Source organism: Sprattus sprattus (assembly GCF_963457725.1).
Source record: "Sprattus sprattus genome assembly, chromosome: 17".
Taxonomy (NCBI): domain Eukaryota; kingdom Metazoa; phylum Chordata; class Actinopteri; order Clupeiformes; family Clupeidae; genus Sprattus; species Sprattus sprattus.
In genome coordinates, this window is record NC_137915.1 from 13,245,770 (window position 1) to 13,268,388 (window position 22,619).

The 22,619-nt window shown below is 45.6% G+C and overlaps 1 protein-coding gene across 2 annotated transcripts in view; it reads left to right on the forward strand.

Moving 5' to 3' along the window:
• The window catches only part of ctnnd2a (catenin (cadherin-associated protein), delta 2a), a gene marked incomplete at both ends in the record, with an annotated part of 269,841 nt that overhangs the window by 108,271 nt on the left and 138,951 nt on the right, over window positions 1–22,619 (forward strand). For both annotated transcript variants that reach the window (XM_080854737.1, XM_080854738.1), the window contains 3 exons: window positions 5,348–5,565; window positions 9,520–10,078; window positions 16,829–17,020. In XM_080854737.1, the coding sequence (XP_080710863.1) occupies window positions 5,348–5,565; window positions 9,520–10,078; window positions 16,829–17,020 (969 nt within the window). The remainder of the gene's footprint in view (window positions 1–5,347; window positions 5,566–9,519; window positions 10,079–16,828; window positions 17,021–22,619) is intronic.

Genomic DNA, 22,619 nt, shown 5'->3' on the forward strand with positions numbered 1-22,619 from the left:
ATTTGGGCAAATTGCCCAATTGCTGCATCTGTCAGGGCTCTTCTGAGAGGCCATTGTGCCTAGGCCCACTCGAGGTGGGTCAAGGACATGTACTGGCAATCACAGCTCAGAAAGGAGGTACATTTTCCCTGCATTTCTAAAAAAGCACCCTGGTTGACACTAGTTGAGGCACTCTTCTGCAGCAAGAGTCTTATCTCCAAAAGCCTCATGCCCTGCTATTTATAATCAGGCTCTGAGGACAGGTTGTGTGGACCTCACTTTAGACAGAAAGGGGGATCAGGGAGCAGTGACTAAGGGGTTATGCGTGTTCTTTTTCTACTATGCCTTATGAAAACTGACCTGTAGAACGACCAGTCCACCTAAAGAGGGACCCCTTTTATAATAGGTGAAATGTTGGTCATGAAAAGATCAAGTTTTGTTTGTGAGCAGTCTGTAGTTTGCTTGTGATCAAGCTTATAGGGGCCACCAAGTCACTTACGTATTCAAACAATTGTTTGATGCGTGCACATTTCCTTAAATATATTTGGAATGAGACTTCGACACAGGTTCAGCAAACCCACAATCAGTGACAATAAGATAATTTGCAAAACCACAAAAATGCTCCGTTATTGAGCATATACTCTCTGATACTGAAAAGTCAAGAGAGATGATAATGAACATGATGCACTGACATGTCTGAGGTGGACATGATGTTTAGCATGTCACTGCAGACTCTGAAACTGGGAGTACTTCTCCTCACGTGGCTTATGTTTACAGTACATGTAGGAGACTAAAGCATTTTCTGGTGTTAAAGTACACCCAAAGACACCCTTGGAGATTTGTAAAGAAATTTCAAGTGCATTACACAAAAATCAAACAGTGGTAGCTCTGTGATAGTGAAATAAATGGTGGTTTATCCGACTAGAATGGAAGTGGGATGTTCTGGAAGCATAAGTGAGTCATTGTGTTCCAAGGAAACATGGTCTCTCCGAGGGGCTATGATGGGCGTGGGCAGCTATGACGTTTCTCCTCTTTCTGTAAGAGTAAAGTGCCTTTCAATTATTTAGTTGATCATTCAGTGAATCAAGATGGATAGCTTTTGTGGAGGAGTCCATTGCACAGATGTGTCCAAGTGTACACAGACCTTTTTTTGTCCCTGTAGCAGTCAGTGTGCAGTATTTTTCTATGAATATAAATATAATATAGGTGCAGGGATCAATCCTTTGTCAACTTGCACGACACACTTGGATGTGACTCACGTGGCGGTGTGTTTGCTGAAGTGTGTGTGTGTGAGTGTGTGTGAGTGTGAGAGAGTGTGTTTGCTGAAGTGTGTTTGCTTTATCTTCCTCGCGGGGCCCACCTCTGTAGCTCTGTCACCAGTGACAAATATGGACTTTTGCCGAGTTTCTAATCAGTGCGCAGAAGCATTACGAGTCTCTATCCCTCACAAAGTCCACTGCTTCCGCATGAAATATTCAACCCCACTGAGTAATAACCCAGGTCATGGACCTAACCGCCGTTGAGAGGGAACCCCCAACCCCCCCACCAAGCCTCTCATAATATTTAACACTCGGGCTGACTAGTGTCCTTCCATTCCAGCTTACGGGGCTGGTTGGCTTATTTCACTTAAGGACTGGGAGAATCCCACCGAAGGTCATGGTAGCAGACCACAATTGGTCTTTAAAAGGTTGTCGGACATTTTGTTGGAGCCAAGGGCATGCATTAAACATTTACCACCAGCTATGCCTTCTCATACTTGAGTCCTCCTGCTGTTTTCATGTAGTTCTGGCTGATGTGGTTAAGTCTGGCGGTGGCACTTATAAAAGGTGAATGTCAGAGCCTGTGCTGGGGCACAACTGGAATCTTTATACCTGATGTGTGTAAAAATGGGAAGTATAAGGAAGGTTTTATTTTGGAGTTGGTCCAAAGAACAAGATTGACCATTGATCATTGATATGACCAGAGAAATGTTAACATAACATGCTAGTGTAGTATGACCTCGGTAGATTGTTTTTGTTTAAGATATTTTGTCAAGAACATTTTTGTTATTTAATTTCACATCGGTTGCAAAGTAGCATGTTGCATAGCTAATTGTACTGTTTCAGAAACATTTTATGAATTAGTGGCGATGTGTTATTGTGAATACTGACCGAAGAGACATAAAGAATCTGGATCATTTCTTTTTCTATTTTTTACTGCATTTCGGGCCATCATTGGTGTCTTAGAGTAAATTATGCAGACACAGATTGGGCCCTATCTTGCACCCAGCGCAATTGACATTGTCACCGACGCATGTATCATTCCTATCTTGCACCCGGCGCACAGCGCGATTTTCCCTCCAGAGGCGCGCTTCGAAATGAACTTGCGTCGACATGGGCGGGGGCGGAACAGAGAAGGCGTTTCTCTGGCGCAAGTGGTATTTTGCAGTTTCAAAACAACGCCGTGCGCCGTGCGCCATTGACCAAAAAAAAGCTGGTCTAATGTGAGGCGCAATGTCTAAAGTCTGTAACGCGTATTCAGAACGCTATTTTAAGGGCGCATGTGCTTGCCCGCACAGTATAGGACCTGTAGGCTACACTTTACTTCTGTCGTCTTCACGAGAGATTTACACCAATTGTTTGGCAAGCCATATATAATTACAAGGAAAATAAAGTATTTACCACATGGGGAAATCATTTTGATATCCGTATCCAAGACATTTAAAAACTAGCCATACATCTAGCGTACACAATTGATCCAAATGATTCAGGTTAATTGAAGCTGCGTGACATTTGATTTATTGTATGGCTTTGTTGCATTTATTTAATGCCAGTATTATTATAAATCTTGTAAACTCATCTCTGTGTATGTGGACTTTATTTATGTACCTTGGGTTTGGTCAGCTGGTGCACTGGCTTGGGTGCCGATTTCCATGCCCCCAAATCCCTGCACGCTCTCAGGCGTGAGGGTAGACGTGGCGATGTCCTCTGCTGCCGTCAGATCCTGGGTCGAGGCAGATCCACCTCCCGTGAAGGCACGAGAACGTGTGTTACCTTCCAGCTTGGATGTCCCACGTCTCCGGACGTCATTATAGCGTTTTCGGCAACGTTTTCGGGTGCCCCGTTGCAGAAACAATCACGGCAATATCTTGACATGCTTGCTTGACTTTGCTTACTTTTGGAGGGTTTCTCGCATCCCCATATATATCTATCTCCCGGCTTTTTACAAAGCCATACAATAAATCAAATGTCACGCAGCTTCAATTAACCTGAATCATTTGGGTCAATGTGTAGGCTACATGTATGCTTATTTTTAAAAATATCTTGGATATGGATTTCACTATGATTTCCTCAAGTGGTAAATACTTTATTTTCCTTGTAATTATATATGGCTTGCCAAAAAAATGGTGTAAATCTCACGTCGGTCTCCTCGGCTGTGAACTTCTCCGGTCTTCCACCAGGTAATTCCGCCATCAAAATAACAAGCCGCTATGGACTATGCGCTTCTCGCTCTTAAAGGGAATGTGGAATGACGCTCCGATTGGTTTATTGCATATTACGCCCAAACCACACCTATGGCTGAGTAACCTCCTTTGGACCAACCCTTTTGACACTTGCGCTGGACGCAAGTGTGTTTTTTCCGCCGTTAAAATAGCAACTGCGCCATAGAGCCGCCCACACAGCTACTTGCGCTTGGCGCCGTCCTACTTGCGTTTCTGATCGGCAAGATAGGGCCCATTCTGTTGCAGATGTGAAAGTGATTTAATTATGTGTGTGAAGAAAGGCAACAGAAATACACACATACTCACTCACACACTCACATTCACACAAACACACACACACAAACTCACATTCACACAAACTCACTCACACACTCACATTCACACAAACACACACACACAAACTCACATTCACACAAACTCACTCACACACTCACATTTACACAAACACAAACACACACGCACACATTTGTTTACACACACATACACACAAACATGCACAGACAGGCATACACACACACACATACTGGTGATGCCTCTCAGTGTGTTTTGTCTCTGCAATGGTGATGCTGATCTTTCCAGTTCCACACGATCACATCTCACGCTCCACTGTGGCAAACATCTGCCAGCTGTATGTTTTCTATGACCTACCTTGCATGGTGAAGGGCATCATGCCAGTTTAGAACGGAATGTATATGCAAGCTCTTAACCACAGATTTATCATGCAGGTATAAGTCATGACAAGTGTGATTGCTATGTTTTTATAAAAACCTTTTCCATATGCATTCTCTGATTAGTTTTGTCAGCCACAGCATCTCAGGCGTTAGAAGGAGACTAAGTTTGATGACACAGTGTTTTTTTGTGTTTGATCTCCTGCTTGTCTCCGTGCCTCAGAAGCCTGGGACTTGTTCACAGTGGGAGACTTCAAGCGTTCTTTTGTTCCCTAGAAATCCCATTTCCCAAAATGTGACAACAAGCCTCATCTTCATTCACTTTTTTTCTTTTCATGTCTTTTTTTTTTTAAGGACAGGGGAGGTATAGGGCATTATGAGGTGAAAGATGGAGGGGAAAAAAGGCGATCATTACTTTCATAGTGCTTCACAGGGCGAGGCCTCTCTGGCTGATTGAGACTGATAGTCCAAACATGTCCCCTGTGAAAGCTACATCCATTTTGACGCGGCTCCTGACAAATTCCGAGAGTGCTGATGCAATCTCCGGGGGCTGGCGGGATGCGCCGGAACACCACTCGGCCTTCCGAGGCAGCTAAATGAGACGACCCTGATTAGCCTCCTGGCTGGCCTCCTTTTGACAGCTCATAGCATGTGTGTGTGTTCACTAACTCCTCCGCTGTGTGCATCTCCCCTCTCTCTCACACACACACACACACCTCTGCTTCTCTCTCTTGCTCTCTGTCACACACACTCGCACCTCTGCTTCTCTCTCTTGCTCTCTCTCACACACACACACACACACACACACGCACACCTTCGATTCTCTCTCTTGCTCTCACACACACACACACACCTCTGTATCTTTCTCTCTCTCACTAGCTGTGTGAGTCTTCTCTTCTCTGTTACTCCCTCCCGCAAACCCCACCTCTCTCTCTCTCTCTCTCGCTCTCCCTCTTACTCAAACCTCTCTGTCTCTCTACATCTCTCTCAAGCCTTCAGTCCCCCTCTCCCTCTCTCTCATTCCCTCTCTCCTTGTTAAACCCGCTTTTCCTTTCCCTCATTGTCTATCTCTCTCTCTCTCTCTCTTGCTTTCTCTCTCTCTCTCCCACTCCTCATTTCTCCCCTCCTCTCTCCCCTCCCTTCCTGATAAATTATGTATGCCTTTTCTGCTTGACTGAGGGCTGCTTTCCTGCCTGCTCCAAATTGCTTTCAGACGCAGGACCGAGCCTCCTCTCCCAGAGCTCACTCCAGCTCAACGCTGCTCCGGACTCCGCGCTCCACTACTCCGCAGGCTACCATAGTAACCAGACCCTTGCTCTGAGCGACACCTCGGCGGCAGCAGCTGCCTCAGCATCAGGACCGACTCCAGCACAGCAGCAGCAGGCTCCCTCATCTCGTAGCGGGCAGGTTGGAGGAGCTGTTCACAGCTACAACCAGGTAAGCTTCTGATCTTCTCTTCTCTCCTTTCCTCTCCTCCTCTTCTCGCTCCTCCTCGCTCCTTCTCGATCCTCTCCACACATTGCCTTCTTTCTTCTCCTCTGATCTCTTCCTCTCTGATCTCCTCTCTCTTCTCCCCTCTATACTATGCTCACTCACCCCTCCCTCTCTCTCTCTCGCTCTCTCTCTCTCTCTCTCTCTCTCTCTCTCTCTCTCTCTCTCTCTCTCCATCCTCCCCACCTAGTCCTCTTGCTCTCCTCTCTCTGCTGCGCTGCTTTAGCAAACCCAGGTGGGAACGCATTGGATGCGCGCGCTCCACTCCCACCTCTGGGAACAAAACTAGAGCACCTCTCAATAATCTTGATTGGAAACAGCCCATCTCTTCTTCTGGAACAAAGCCCAAAAAACAACAACCTGATGGCCCGAGGTTAACTCTTTAGAAACCAATTTAAATTCAACAGAGGTTTCTCTGTGGGCTTGTTAACCCACAGCACACGTGTGATGCACATGTGCGGTTTGCAGGTGAAGTGTGCTAGCAGGTGAGGGTTTCCATGGGGAGATCGCTACGTGTTGTCGTTTAATTGAGTCTGGGATTTACACTCTTTTGTTTCCTCTCAGACTCTGACACTCTTAGGGCTAAGGCTTATTAGAGGGTATCCCACATGGGGCCATTTTTAATTATTTACCTCCCTCCAGGAGGCGTCATTTCCCCCCTCTTCACACAAAGTTTAGTTTTTCAAACGAGCTGGAGAGCACCTGCTACTAGCTACAACACTTCGCCACCAGATACTGTTCCTCTTTGCAGGGCATGCACTTCACTCTGCAAGCTGAAACGTGTGTGTGTGTGTGTGTGTGTGTGTGTGTGTGTGTGTGTGTGTGTGTGTGTGTGTGTGTGTGTGTGTGTGTGTGTGTGTGTGAGTGTGTGTGAGTGTGTGTTTGTGTGTGTGTGTCAGTGTGTGTGTTTGTATTTTATCATCTTTTGGTGCTAATTAATATGGTTAGCGACATTTGCAGAGCTATTTTTGTTGCTGTGAATGACAGGTATTTGGAAGCAATTTGTTTGAAGCAACGCTTGTGAAAGTTGGTGCCAGGGATGAACACACACACACACACACACACACACGGCCACAAAGCACAGGGGCAACAGCTTCATAATGACACATTCCGTGCAGTTCTAGTGTTCTTCATCTCACTGGAGTGCAAGTCAAGCTGAACCAGGACACTCATTTCCCTCTGCAGGGATGGGGTTTCTGCAATAATACAGACACAGTGAAGGGAGATGCAGAGATAGAGGTGGGAGCCAGAGAGCCAGAGAGTTTGCCTCTAATGCTGCTTCTTCAGAGAGACAGAGAGGGAGGGAGGGAGGGAGGGAGAGACCCGGAGACAGGGAGCACAACAGAGAAAGAAAGGGGAGAGTGAAACTTTCTCTCTGGCGCTGTTTTTCTTTTTTCAGAGAGATAGAAGGAAAGAGAGAGAGAGAGAGACAGAGAAAGACTGGGAGGGAAAAGAGAGAAAGAGAGAGCGGCAGAGACAGAGAAAGGGAGATTTTCCCTCTGATGTTTCTCCCTTCTAATTCAGTTGAATCTAGTTCAATACTAAAGGCCAGGTCTACTACATCTCCATTGATTCCTTCCCTCACTCTTCCTCTCCGTGTCTCTTCATCAGGCTGGCCCTGGCTGTGGCTGGCTTGGGCTGGCTGTGGCTGGGGCGATTCTTGGCATGCTGGAGTTATGTTTCTTGCTGTCAGGGCAATTCTGTGTGCTGTGTTCAGACGAGGCCGGGTAGGGCTACTTCTGGATGGGTTTATATAACGCTTGCGTATCAGATAGGTGCTCTTATGCAGAAGATATTTATAACGGTGCAAACCCGGCTTGTTCCCTAAATAATTCATCCACAACTGGCACCTGCAACAGTTTCCTTTCCATAGATGTGTCCCTGGACCTGCTGAAGGGGGGAAAAGACTACCCTGTTTCAGTGAAAGAGAGAGAGAGAGAGAGAGCAAGAGAGAGAGAGAGGTAGAGAGAGAGGTAGAGAGAGAGAGTTTTTGAACATGAAGCCAGCAGTAGAATCCACTGTGCAGAGCCAAGCACACCGCAGCGCTGCAATATAAATCACACAAAACTGACAAACATTAGTGTCTTTCTGCTGCGAGACTGACGAGTGGAAGGAAGACATGCAGGTTTGACACAATACCACTGCCCAGTTCTCTCACACGCTATACCACTGCCCAGTCTTCCTCGAGTTCTCTCACACACTATACTACCGACCAATGTCACACACTATACCACTGACCAATCCTCCTCGAGTTCTCTCACAAACTATACTACTGACCATTCTTCCTCAAGTACTCTCACACACTATACTACTGACCATTCTTCCTCAAGTACTCTCACACACTATACTACTGACCAGTCCTCTTCGAGTTCTCTCACACACTATACCACAGACCAGTCCTCTTCGAGTTCTCTCACACACTATACCACTGACCAGTCCTCTTCGAGTTCTCTCACACACTATACTACTGACCAGTCCTTCTGGAGTTCTCTCACACACTATACCACTGACCAGTCCTCCTCGAGTTTTTCTCAGGAACAAACCTGGAAGACAAAAGCAGTGTTTGTTATTTAGTCAGCCCTCTCACACATGGTTTCTAAATAAAAATGAGGTTATTCACAATACGTCACGATGTACTTATCTGTGTCCATTTAACTCGAGGGAAACACTGAAAGAGCGAATAGTAAAATGTTTAACTGGATGTCGCAGCACATTTGGATCTTTCAATTTGTCTGCTCTAACCCTGCAGACAGCCCTAATACTCATCCAGGCAGACACACACACACACACACACACACACACACCCAGCCCTTGTTTTCTTGGTCAGGCCACCCAGCCCTTGATCTCTTGTCAGCACTGATTTCAGCATCCTGGCTAACCAACCATGATGTCACCAAAGCAGAGGCAAATATTTAGGGAACATTATGCATTCCTGAAAAAAGAGAGAGAGAAAAAAAATCCTTCTGAGACAGTCATGCGTACAAATCACGGAAAGACATTTTTGCTCGAGACTCTGCATTGACACAGCATAATGAATGCAGGGAAAAGGGATTTTTAAAAATAACTTAATCCATTTGGAATAAGATTAATCAGGTTTCATGGGCTGTGCAAATGAGTAATAGTGGAACCAACTCTTTATTGTAATCAGCGAGCATCGTTCCGGTGATTACAACAAAAAAAAACCCTGACAGGAGAAAGAGATATTTATTTAATTTCAATACAGAACAGCGCAGCTAAACTGCTGGAAGGCAGCCAGGAGACAAGCCTGCTCCAATGCCCTCTGGAAAAAGCCGCACTCTCGCCCCAAACAGAAGGCATGATCCCACGAGGAATTACAGCATATGGTTTCCTGTGTATCAGATACACTGTGCATTGTGCTCTGTAATTTATGAGGAGTGACAGAAAAGTGTTTCATGCCGCAGTTGTTCTGGGTATAATGTTGTCAGTTCACGCAGGGCAAGACTTCAACTGCTATTGTGATGAGTTTTCATGGAAACAATCAAATCTATTATTCAACTATTATTCATCAATGTTTGTGAAAAATAAGGCTGTATTTGTTTCGCTCTGTCAGTTCACCTGGGTGAACAATGATAGTACATATTGAATAAGCACTAATGTCTTTTCCTTAAAGCCTAAAGCCTATGCTCCTTCTATGTCTAAGGTGTGCCTCTTAAAGCCTAAAGTATGCTTCTTAAAGACTTAAATATGCTCCTTAAAGTGGTATACTGAGGTGCAAAGCTGCATTCTTCAGTGGTGTGTTAACCTGGCACTGGCCATATCCATTGCCACAGGGATAGTTTTTGCAATGCCACTGTAACTCTACGTTGACTAAGTTTATATGTTTTCTGTCTTTGTGTGTGTGTGTCCCTGTGTCTCTGTGTGTGTGTGTGTGGGTCAAAGGTCACCTCCAGCCGTGCCGCCCAGCTTGCCGCCGGCGGTGATTCGGCCCAGCCGCTGTCTCAGAGCCATGGCAGCGCGTTCCACCTGCCGGAGACCCAGCAGCCTTCGGTGGGCCTGTACTACTCCAGCAGCACCCTGCCTTCGCAGCGCGTGAGCTCCCCGCTCTCCATGCAGACCCTGGGCTCCCCCAGCAAGCTCCAGCTGCAGCAGCAGCGCCACGGCTCCGGCTCCGACGCCCCCAGCTACGCCACCATCCAGCGCGCCCCGCCTTCCTCCTCGCCCAAGCAGTCGCCAGCACGGCTGGCCAAGTCTTACAGCTCCAGCTCACCCATCAACTCGTCGCCCTCGCCGCTGCGCGTGGCCTCGCCGCCCAACAGCGTAGGAGGACTGGGCGGCGGTGGAGGGGGCCCCTCGTCCTCGCCCATCCACCAGATCGCCTCGGGCGTGGGGAACTACGCCACGCTCTCTCCCACCAAGCGCTCCCTGCATTCCTTGGAGGAGTACAAGTTCTCCCAGGAGCTCCGTGCCGCCACGCTTCAGAGGCCTGGCAGTCTCGCCGGTGAGCAGCACAGATATCACAGGCTTATGACATGGCACAGGTCTTACCCAGGTCCACACCAGGTCAGGACCAGATCCCATCGAGTCTCAACCTCTTTTCAACCTTATCTGCAGTTTCAGTGTTTTTTTTTGGTCAGTATGGCTGCTTCACCACCTGGCAAAGTGTCACATAGGACATAGGACGGCCATGGATTTTGAATCACTTCTCTACACCAATGCTGTCAGTGGCTCTTAACAGATACGCTGAGACATAGGGCTCTAATTTCATTGATGGGCAATGCGGCTGGCAACCCACAGAGTCCGCTGCTAATGACCTAAAGCTAATTTAATAACTTGGTCAAATCAATTAGCTAATTTCATAACATCAACAGGATTCTAAGGGCAAACATGGGTAGGTCAGCGCAATGCTGGAGTGTGTCCAAGCACAGAGCATCACCTTTTTCTATTAAAGCTTCTCAATGATTCATGTTGGGCAGACCTCCTGCGGAGCAATTATTGAGCTCTGTGTGACCATTAATAAGGAATGGTGGAATCGTTGTGATTGGCTGATAAAGAATTACTTCATTGCCACATCCACTAATTGCTAAACCCATTTATGATTGACTGCATTTATGATTGATGCCTGCTTTGCATCAATGATATGAGCAAATGTAAGTATCCCCTACACATCTCGTATTCCCAATGCACGGCTGCTGATGTGCGAAGCACGTTCGCTGGGCTTGTTGCCCTATGAAATTAGACTGTTACTTGGAGGATTCAGACGAGGCTAGACTAGGTACTGTTGAGTTGTGCAGTTTGCCAAAATGCTGGAAATGCAGACTCTAGTTGACCGACATTCTTTTCCCCCTGCTGTAAGATATATTTCAGTACTCATGTGTTCAGCATGAATGGCACGTGAAGAAGACAGACGATGAGAATAAAGTGTTCAGTGGAGTTGTCTTACGTTAACAGCAGGCCATTCCAAATCCAGTCCCGAGTCAGCTGCCAATGATTTGCCCTTGGTTTGCCAAGATGCACGGAAATGCTTACCTAATCACCAACTGTAGATGCTCAGTGTTGTTATCATGAACCAGCTGCAGACATGCTTCAGTAGTTTGCTAAATCTGTCTCCCTTCAGATCTACATGTTTGCCTGGAGTTTAAGTTTGATAGCACCTGACGCTGGATGCTACTGACAAACATCAAAGTAGAAACATCAATGGCTTTTTATTTGAACTAGGTAAATACCCAGGAGGCATTTGGTAAATAAGTACATTACGGTTATACTGTATGTTGCATAATTTTTAGCACATTTTGTAGGTTTTTTTTTTTTTTTTTGCAGAGCAGGATGTTAGAACAAGACAGAAGCAACTTGGGACGTGTGCTGCTTTTTTTTTTGAGCACATATTTCTTTATTTCTTATTTCATGTTGCTTTTAATTTGCCCAACTGTACTGTATGCCTGGGGAGGCCAGTACCTCCTGGCATGCGCCCAGCACAGTCCTGAGACAAGATCTCATCCTTTGAACGAGTGGAGCACTTTGATATGAGGACTGCACTGTCTCCACATTGCTCAGCAAGACATCAAACACGTCCAGAATAGCAATGTGTTGGGTGAGATTCAGATTGGGGGGGGGGGAGCTGTGTTGGGGGGGCGGGAGGGTGGAGTTTGAGGTAGTTTTTAATTAGCAGTGCCTTTTTATAAAAGGAATTTAATCTTTTTTTTTTCCCTACTGTACTCCTACTAATCTAAATAATCATAGATATACATCAGGTCTGATGTCAAAGGGTGTATTTCCCTGCTGATACTGCATTTTTAAAGAGGAAAATAATTAAAATATTCCCAGCTTACAGAAGCAGAGCTATCGGTTCTAAGTCATTGTTTGTGTTTTCAACACACCAGAGAAACCCAAGAAACTTGAAGAACATAATTAATTTAGCTGATTGAATCCACGAAAGACACGGTGAAATGTGAATACGCTTTACAGAGAGTCCTTTACACAGTAGGTGCTCTGGAGGTTGCTCTACTAGGCTACTGTCAGCTCCTGGGGATAACCAGGACTACTAGCCAACCCATGAACATCAGGTCAGACAGCAGCTGTAGGGTAAGGGGGATACATCAGCTAGCTGAAGTTAGTAAAAGCTGAGTCTTGCAATGAAAGGCTTTTTCCTGTAGGCAACATCCACATTTAGGTTTTGAAGTGTAGGTGAGGAGTTATTAGCCAACCCTTGGGTATTTCTAAAAACAGAAAAACTAAGATGGGCCTGTTTAAAGATGCATAGCCTCTCGCTGTTTCGGGCTGGACCAATGAGAGATGTAGGATACAGAATGAGTCTTCCTGATGGACTAATGAGTGATGATGTAGGATACAGAATGAGTCTTCCTGGTGGACTAATGAGTGATGATGTAGGATACAGAATGAGTCTTCCTGATGGACTAATGAGTGATGATGTAGGATACAGAATGAGTCTTCCTGATGGACTAATGAGTGATGATGTAGGATACAGAATGAGTCTTCCTGATGGACTAATGAGTGATGATGTAGGATACAGAATGAGTCTTCCTGGTGGACTAATGAGTGATGATGTAGGATACAGAATGAGTCTTCCTGGTGGACTAATGAGTGATGATGTAGGATACAGAATGAGTCTTCCTGGTGGACTAATGAGTGATGATGTAGGATACAGAATGATTCTTCCTGGTGCCAAAACTTTTGCCTGAGCTTACAATTCTCCCGTGTGACCATTTGAACTGCAATCGGAGAGAACTCAGTACATGTCAAGAATCTATTTGATGCTAAACTTACTACACACTCTGTCAGCCTGGCAGAACTACAGAGTGGGAGACAAAAAAGGGCAAAGGCAGTCTTCCCCACTCAGATCCTTTCTGAGCTGTGGCTCTACCGACCTCTTCCTGTTCGTCACATGGATCTTTTAGAAAAGCAAACGCAGCAGACCTTCCCCTCTGCTACTGTTGTCTTACAGCGACATCAGCATGTGTGGCTGAAGCTGGCCTAGACCCAAGTTTGTGCTGTTAGCCAGCCTTGAGCTGCCCTGGGCGAGGGAAGGGGATTGGACGGTTGGGGGGCTGGAGGGTGGGAGGCAAGTGGGGGGGTGGGTAGGGATGGTGGTTGTTTCCAGCTTTGGTTCATGAATCAGATCCAAGGGTGATCATGGCTAAAGGCAATTACAGCAGAGGAAAGTGCACTGAGCTAGCCCATTGTTTCTGAGGACTGGGGACTGCTGCATTAGGTTTTCCTGTCTTTGATGATGTAGTGTTTGGGGGCCTTACACTGCAATGAAAGCCAAGCGATGTGTGTGTGGTTGGGCCCCAAGGATACTTAAGTTTGGGGGAGGGAGGAGGTCGTCAAACAAAGTTACCGATGGAGAGACAGAGAGTTACCTGTGCGGTAGGCTCCGGACTCACAGACTGGCCTGGACTCAAAATGAGATTGGTGTATTCCAGAGTGTTTTGTCGTACAGTGGTTGTGTTCTGATCTGAGATTGCTAGATCCTCTCCAGACTGAGCTGCTTTTGAGGTCGGGGGTCATGCAGTCGCAACAAAGCCTAGCATGGAAGGCAAACGTGTGTCGTCATGGTGATAATAGTAGTAGAGTTTTCCATTATGAGACTGTCTACGAGCATGATGCCTGCTCACACAAGATACCTAGAGATGGCTAAAATCACATTCATTTTGCATAGGTGAGTGAATGCAGTGCAGACATATCAGCATAGAACACTATTTTCCTTCATAATTAAATAGCAGCGTATGGCCCATGGCATGCATTTGAAAGTGAAGGCACTGATGTATACCATCGTGTTTTTCACTAGCCATTGTAGTGTCTTTGTAAACGGTTTTCTCTGACCAGAAACTGTGTGAGCAGAAACAGCAAGACTCCTGACTTATGCTAATGTCACAACCTCAAGTGACAGCTTAGGTGGTGATGGCAAAACAAGTGCTTCTCTCTCTCTCTATTTCTCTCTCTCTTCTCTGCCACCTCTTTATGTTTGAGTGCAGCTAAATTCGTCTTTGTGGGGCTAGAGGGTGTTATAAAAGAGTTTCCAGATGAAAGGGAGAAGGCTTGTCTGTGTGGTGATTGGGGGTGTGTGTGTGGGGGGGTGGGGGTGGGGGTGGTGGATAGCACTGGGTAAACTGTCTTCCTTTTTTCCGCTTACCTCAGCAGGGATGCTTCTTTCTGTTTTGGGCGAGATGTTTCATCACTGAGTTGGATTTTTTTTTTTGGAGGGGTGGGAAGTTAGACTTCGGCAGCTGTGCGAGAGAGAAGAGAGAGAGCGAAAAGCCCAGCCTTAAGGGGTTAGAGGCTGTTTAGGAATGCACAGGTGTTCTCCACAGGTGTAGGAGGACCTGTCGGGACCAATCTGCTCTGGGCCGAGGAAGTGCTTAGCTCACAAACTGGCTCTAAAAAAGTCCTTCGACTCCTGTTGTGTTCAGTTGTCCCTGTAGCGACAGAAAACTACACAGAAACTACATAGAAAAGAATCTGTCTCAGACCAGAGTATATGTCACGGGACTGACGGATGCAGAGATGTAGTTGAGGGAACAGAGTTTATTGAGGACGAACAGCCAGAGAACAAACACGACAGACCAACAGGTTGAAGGAAACAGATCCTCTCACACGTTGATACACGTGGACAAACCCACGGAGGGGCAAAGGCTCGAAGCACTGGTAGAGAACTGAGGAAACAGGCATGGAAGAAAATGACAGAGTCAAACTCTCTAAGCTAACTATGATATCATAGTATGTCCAGCCTTATTTGTTTCCTCCATGGCATTTCCCCTGCAGCATAGGGAGGACTGTAAGACCGATCCTGTGTGATAAAAAAAGGAAGAAGAAAAAAAGCCTGGAGAAATGGGCAGGGCTCCCCACTGTGACTCTGATGGACAGGCAGGCCGAGGCAGAGTTTAACCTACTATTGGCTTTGCTTGCGTTAAGGCTTATCCCCCAAGATCTCCTCCTTGCATCAGAGGACTCGTGGGCCGGGACTAGATGCGTTCAGGCCGTCTGGCTCCCTCCGATAAGGTGATTACAGGGACGGGCGACAGAGACTGCAGGTTCTTATTGTCTGTAAATTCAACGGAATTACATCAAGGCAGAGAACAGCATCCCACAACAGCAAGAAGCGAGAGTGAGAGAGCGAGGGAGGGGGATGAGGCTGATCTGTGGTGGAATGAGGCTATGTGAGCTAGAGCAAGCTCCTGTCTCAAGCCCTCCTATTTCATTCAAGCACTACAATCATCAATCTCAGCACACTCTTTTTATTCTCTCTCTTCTTCCCTCTTCTTTTTATGATTTGAGGAGATATTTGTTATATGGTGTGTGCTTGTAGAACAGGTGTGCACTTGAGGGTTTTATTTCATATCTCTTTTTCACTCTTTTTTTTAAGCCCTAATGGTGGCTTCTGTTGGTGCCGGGGGTTGCCCATTTAGATGTGTGTGTGTTAAGGTGGAGGGTGCGGGTTGGTTGACTGATGAATGGATCACACTGTGTGTGTGATGTTCCTATTCTCTTTACGTTCCCTGCACGGGAACTTCAAAGGGACACACTGCTGCTGGCCGGAGCTGTAAGCTACCCACGGCTGGCCTCTTGAGACTGCCTACAGTGCTCACTTCATCGGGAGTGAAAGGACATATCGACTACTCCTTTATTTTTCTCCACTTTCTTCCTGGTTGTGATATGCCTGATATGTCCTTCATATGCCCATCAGCTTCAGACACTGGGCAATTAGTATGTTCCACCTGAAACATGCCCATCAGATTCAGGCAATGGGCCAAAAGTATGCTTCATATGCCCATCAACTTCAGACAGTGGGCCATAAGTATGCTTCATATGCCCATCAGCTTCAGGCAATGGGCCAAAAGTATGCTTCATATGCCCATCAACTTCAGACAGTGGGCCATAAGTATTCTTCATATGCCTATCAGCTTCAGACAGTGGGCCATAAGTATTCTTCATATGCCTATTAGCTTCATACAGTGGGCCATAGGTATGCTTCACGTGCCCATCAGAAACATGCCCACCAGAAACATGCCGATCAGCTTCAGACTGTGGGCCAAAAGTATGCTTCATATGCCCATCAACTTCAGACAGTGGGCCATAAGTATTATCCACCTAAAACATAAATTAAGTTTGTGACGTCAGATACCCAATATGTTTAGAAAGAAGCTTGTCTGCTACAGGAGCTGGCACATTGCATTGTTAATGTTACTTGCTAATCTTTGACATTTGAACCACAGATGACCTGTGTGTGACCAGCAAAACCGTGTAGGAGGATGTTCATTGTCTCTAAAAAGGTTCTTCAGGGATAACACGGTCTACAAGGTCTGACGTACTCCTCAACTCTGGTCTTGTTTCTGAAAGTCAGGATCTACCCACACACAGACCTTTGCCTTCATGTGCAGCCATGACCCTGAACTTGTCAATGAGGATCTGTCTTGGAGTCCAAATGTAAACACAAGTCTGACTTCGTTCTGTGTTCAATTGTAAACCTGATTCTATCTCTGTACAGTCAATACGGTTTTATGAGTCCAGACCTTACTAGGCTCTGGTCATTGGCTCTTCAGGAGTCCTATTGTCAACTGAATGCCAAGAATGCTATTTCTTGAGTTCTCTTGGCAACTCTTGGCAACAATTTTAACCCAGCTGTGCTACATTTATATGACACTAAATTTAGTTTTGCGTTGCTCTTTTCCATGACTTCAAATGTAAACCTGACTTCTGACTCTCTGACTTCACTGTGCACTCACTCTCACAGGCTCTAGGGGCTCCTACAGCAGTCAGCATAGCCACCTGGGCCCTGACCTTCGACCCCTGCAGTCCCCGGAGCACCACATCGACCCCATCTACGAGGACCGCGTCTACCAGAAGGGGCAAATGAGGAGCCTCAGCCAGAGTCAGGGGGAGCCACTCCCTCCTGGGCACACCGGAACATACCGCACCAACACTGGTGAGCTGAGGGACTGTGTGTGTGTGTGTGTGTCCGTGTGTGCGTGCATTGTGCGTGTGTTTGTGTGTGTGTCGGCCAGGAGAGAGGCAAACTTTGTCTTGTTTTTCTTTTTCTTTTGTGTGTGTGTGCACTAGAAAGTGAAAGTCCTGTGTCTTTTATGAGACTATGTGTCTGTGTTTATATGTGTGTGTGGCTGAGAGAAAGAGTTTTGTTTGTATGTGAGTAGGAAAGAGAGATAAAAAGCTGAAGAGAGAAATAAAGCAAGAGAAAAACTAACTGTGTTGTATCTGTGGGAGAGGAACAGAAATACTGCTCTGTTTGTGTGTGTGTGTGTGTGTGTGTGTCTGTCTCTCTGTTTGGATGCACGACTGAGCACAGACAGACAGCACACACCTCTCCAGGATTTTTACACAAAAAGATTCCCAAATTTTGTGTGAGGCGGCGAGTGTTTACCCAGCTCTGTGCCGCCTCTCGGCCTCCGCACGGCTACGACCTCATTACCGTTAGGAAGGGATTAGCTCTGAGTGGAGGCTCCGTCACCGCACGAGACGCTTCGAGACGCACCGAGACACACGACAGTAATCAGCCATAATGAATGAGCCTCCGCACCCTTAACGTCACGAGTGGAGCGTTTGGCTTATCTTGATTTCACGTAAGTTGTGGCACACAAAGCCTATTAGCAGGACGATTATTTACAAAGAAGAACAAAAAAATAGCTAATTTTGTTTACGTCTTCAGAGCTGTTAACCCCCAAAAAAAAGATTTTGTTTGATTAGCGTCTAGCGACAGAGGCTTAGGTGGACTTGCTGGGAAGATTATCTGTGGCGTCTCTGAACTGGAAAGTGGATGGTGCTTTGTTAGAAACTGTCTACTTAAAGTGGTTTATTTGCGACGCAGAGCAGGTGCCTTTCTCATAGCTGCGGGTTCTGTCGACACAAGTACAAGTGTTAAGTACAGAATGTATCTCAGCCTTTTAAAGCAATAACTGTTGCCACTCAATATGCTTATGATGCTTAAGGTGTAGATTCCAGTAACTAACATGAATTAATTGAGTTGTGGTATTTTAGAATCGAAGCAATACATTTATTAACCATCTAATGCTGGTTCAAAGATCCACAGTCTAAAGCGTTACCAGTTCCTCCTAGTCTGGGAAGTCCCGCCCCACTTCTTCCGGCCAAATTGATTTTGCCTCTGCACTGGGTCTGGCCAACTTTGGATAGCCGTTCATTTCAAGATCTCCACAATCCTTGGAGCCAATCACAAACTGGCTTTTGGCTACCTGGCGCGCCATTGGCGGATTTAAACTTACCACGGCTACGTTACAGAATCTACTGCACGGAGAGTTTTTAAACATTGGACATGGTGGCCGCCGAAGCACCGCAAAACTTCGATAAGGCAAGTTTTCTTTGAAAACAGAACAGAAACTTGCCCTGGAACAATTCATACAGAAAAAATATGTGTTTGCTTTATTACCGATCGTTGTATCGTTGTATAGTATCGTTGGTCTGATTGGTTAAAGGCGTGTCCAATTACGTGAGTGAAGTGGATCGCTGATGATAGTTGGCCAGACTAACTGAGCAAATGCAATGCAGTGAAGGGGCAGCGAATTCCCAGACAAAGTTCCTCCCCCACTCCAAAACAAATGTGTGTTGTTATTTTTTTTAGCAATGCAATATATAAATGATATCATACATCAGCTCTATCAAATACATTTACACAGTAGTCTTCCATAACGAATCAATGTTCATATCGGTTATTTTTTCTCCTGACACATTGATCGACACCGTTAGTAGCGTACCGGGCTGGAGGAGAAAGGCAGCGTTGAGGATTCACCCAACACTCCTCAAGACGAAATGTCATCCTCCCATACCTGCTTCAGTCGGGCAGATAAGATCTTGATAGTCGTCTATAGTAGCGGTCTTGGAGGCTTAATTTTCCCTCTCTCGCCATGGTGACCTTTGTGAAGCGGCGCTCATAATAGACCTCTGACATTCCAGTACTCTTCAGATCTGTTGCTTTTACCTAATTGGCTGGTAATATCAGTCGACCGTTGGGAATTACTTTCTTCAAGTTCGTTTTTATTTCCATCACTGTAGGAACTACGATGAAAGATGTTTTTCCCTTCTTTTTCTTGCTTTTGATTCTTTTTTTGGCCACTTTATTTACACCATCGTCACCAATTAATTGTGTGTGCATTGGCAAAGGAAGGACGATTGACTGAATCTAATTAAGGTGTTTCTCATACATACAGTAAATGTGGTACCATTCGGATAATTGGCACTTATGATTGACTCTTGATTAGCTCATGTTTTAAACTGAAGCCTTTCATTTCATGAAACGGTGCTACTGTTAGGCCTCCATGCAATGAGTTTAGCCTCACTGCCTACTCTGAGTAGGGCTTTTTTTTTTACCAAGGTGGCGTGTCATTAATTGTGCTAAATTTCACGTTCAGCTCTTTCTCTTATTACAATTCCATAATTCTCATTATGGTGGTACGTGTTGAGGTGATTAAAGCTATAACTCTTTTATTCTTTGAAAAAAAAAAAAATAAATCTCCCTCTTAAAGCATTGCCCATTAGATTTGCACTGAAACATGAGCTAAGCGTGGGCAAAGACAATCAGCCTGGGCAAATTCAATCCGTTGAACAAATCGCCCGCAGAAAGCCAGAGCCCCCACTTAGTCCCCACTCAACGTGTACACCAGAATTCACTTTGTATTAATGAGCCTGTGAATGCTCACTGACACCCAGAAGAAGAGAGCATTGTCTGAAATCAAACCTCTCTGAGGTGCTCTTGAGCTCCAGCTCAGTTTCCCCCCCCCCTCCGACATCCCTCCTGCTAGGGTCTTCTTCACGGGTGAGGGAGCGACATGAAATTTCTTCACACTTGAAAATTGCATCATGGCGAAGACAGACTCTAACCCCTTGCTGTGCGTAGTAATGCATTCTGGGATCCTGCCCTGCCCCCCCCCCCCATCTCTTCATGTAACCCACAAACCACTTGGCAGTTGGCACGGCCCTTTGCCATAGAGGCCTTTTGCGTGCGGTCTTATGCTCTTGCACAGAATCTGGAGTGTTCTCTCGATCTGTTCCCTGGAACCTGTTGACCTGGCCAGGCCAAGCCAAAGCTTGTTTGGGGATTAGACGGCTGTATGTCAACCAAAGAGGCTCTGCTGCCCCCCCCCCCCCCCTCCCCTGGAGTAAACTTCTTTAAACTCGTCTGACTGGTCAAAAGCTAATGGATTTATCACAGTGACCGTGTTACTTCACAGTTCCAGTCAGTCCAGTCTATGATATGCCTGGCTAGCATGTAGCCAGCGTGAATGGACAGACTTCAGTCAGAGAACAAGGAGAGAAATTAAGGGAGCAGTCAATACAAGAAACACCTTAGAGGCCAGTGGTGTAAATTATTGATGGATTGACAGATGATGGATACATTGATAAGTGATATCTATGGATAATATGCCTGTGTGAGTGACTCAAAACAAAAAGGTCTATTCCTTTGTCTAGAGGGCATAGAACGCCTTACTTGCGGAGATGCGGGTGATTGCGTGGCAAGTGTTGCCCTTATCAGGCTAATCAGTCAGCAAAGCAGTGTGCTAATGTCTTGGTTGTTGCTCAGGCGTTGCTAAGATGCAGTTTATGAAAAAAGACCTCAAGCTTTCTGTTAGTCCATTGACAAGACTGTTGATTGGCCAGGGCAGGGCGTAGGAGAGTGTTCATTCTCTCTCTCTCTCTCTCTCTGTCTCTCTCTCTCTCTCTCATCCATGTTATGAGATTATGAGGATAAGAACAGGCCTTGATATGTGGCTGTGAATCAATCGTTCGATTTTTCTCCCTTCCTCTCTCATTTTTGTCTGGTTCTCAGAGTTTCTCCCTGTATATCTCTGTGTCTTTCATGCTGTCTGCCTGTCTACCTGTGGATTGGTAAACTTTCTTTGAACATAATATCAACACAAACCTGTTGTAAAAAAGACTTTACCCCGCCATAGCCTTAGGCAAGGTATAGTGGATTGGTTAAATACTCGAGAAGCAGGTCAGTAGCCTGTGTCTAGAAAGTGTTTTTGATCTCACTCTGCAGGAAGAGTATTAATCAGCAGGACCAGAGTCTTAACATAAGTCAGGGATGGGAGGGAAGGAACCAGGAGTTCATGTCTTCTCACACAGAGACTAGCGCCCCCCGCAGTCAGGGATGCCTGCTACGCGCTGGCTCAGCATGGGTGGTTGTTAGCAGGACCCCAGGAACCAAGCTCTGTGGAGAGACTTGATCTATACAGCGAGTGGAAAATGAATGCCAGTGTTCAAGACACTTACCTATTATGAGTTAGTCAGTCTGCTGATATGTGTACAAAATCTGCTAAGGAGTTGTTGCACTGGTGATCCAGTAATCATTGCCTGTAATTCTCCTCATGTGATTCTCTATATATAATTCTCCATATGGGCATTGTATCTGCAGTCGTGACTTTGCGCCATGAAAAATTGCAACTCAATCAAGTCAATTAGTCTGTTGTATGTGGAGGACAAGGACATCGGCATATGCAGAGGGGAATTTGCTGGGAAATATAATTTCTGAGGATTGAAAAGAGAGATTAACCCAGCCCTAGAGGAAGAGCTGTCTCTGAGGAATGACTGAATGGAACGGGGTGCATTCCATCCCCTAATCAAACACTGGCCCCTCTTCAATGAGTTAGTGCCAAGCCCCTGTGTTTCTTTCTCTTTTTTCTTTTTTGTTGGCTGTTTTGCGAGGCTGTTTCATCAAAGCCAGCTAATATGACACAAGGCACATCCGAAGAGAAGCTGCTTTGCATAAATCCATTAAACCAATTTGCTTTTTTTCCTGCAGAATCTGTTATATATGCTAAATAATAGGTTCTGACACTTTGCTAAATGCCTTCCTCTTCAAAGTAGGAAAACAGACTAGACCTTGATTTTACCTCAGCACTGAAGGAAAGTTTTGCTATAAGTGTTCAGCTCTTGCTGTTGAAAGTGCCACTTTTAAAACAGGACTGCGCCAGTCTGTGTGCTGTATACAAGAGTGAAAACATGTTTTATGTATCAGAAATAAAAGGAGTATAGCAGGTTGTGTCCCAGTTGGAGGAATGCTATGCTGTAAATATTGCTATTTCTTTTTATATTTTGAGGGTCTTCATGAGCAAAGAAGTAGCTTATATTCTTTATTCTTTATTTCAAGGATAGCCCCTTGAGATGTACTATCTCATTTTCAAGGGGGTCCTTCCAACATTAACAAACAATACAAAGATAGTCGGGAGTAAGTACTACACATAATTCTAACAAATAAACACACACATACACTCTCTCTATCTCTCTCTCTGTTTATCAATCTATCTATCTGTCTGTCTCTGTACATCTAACATATATGAGATGCATATTATATACACACACATAGACAAATGTACAGAGATATAGAGGTGGGTGAGAGGGAGGCTTCTTTAGTGTTTGTTATGATGAATAATACACTCACTCATTAGCATTAGCTGAAGGGCATGTTATCTTTTTCAACAGCGTTTCTATCAATTTGAACTGCAGAGACTGTGAAAAGTCAAGACTTACCTTCAAATAATTAAAAACGTTGAACCGAC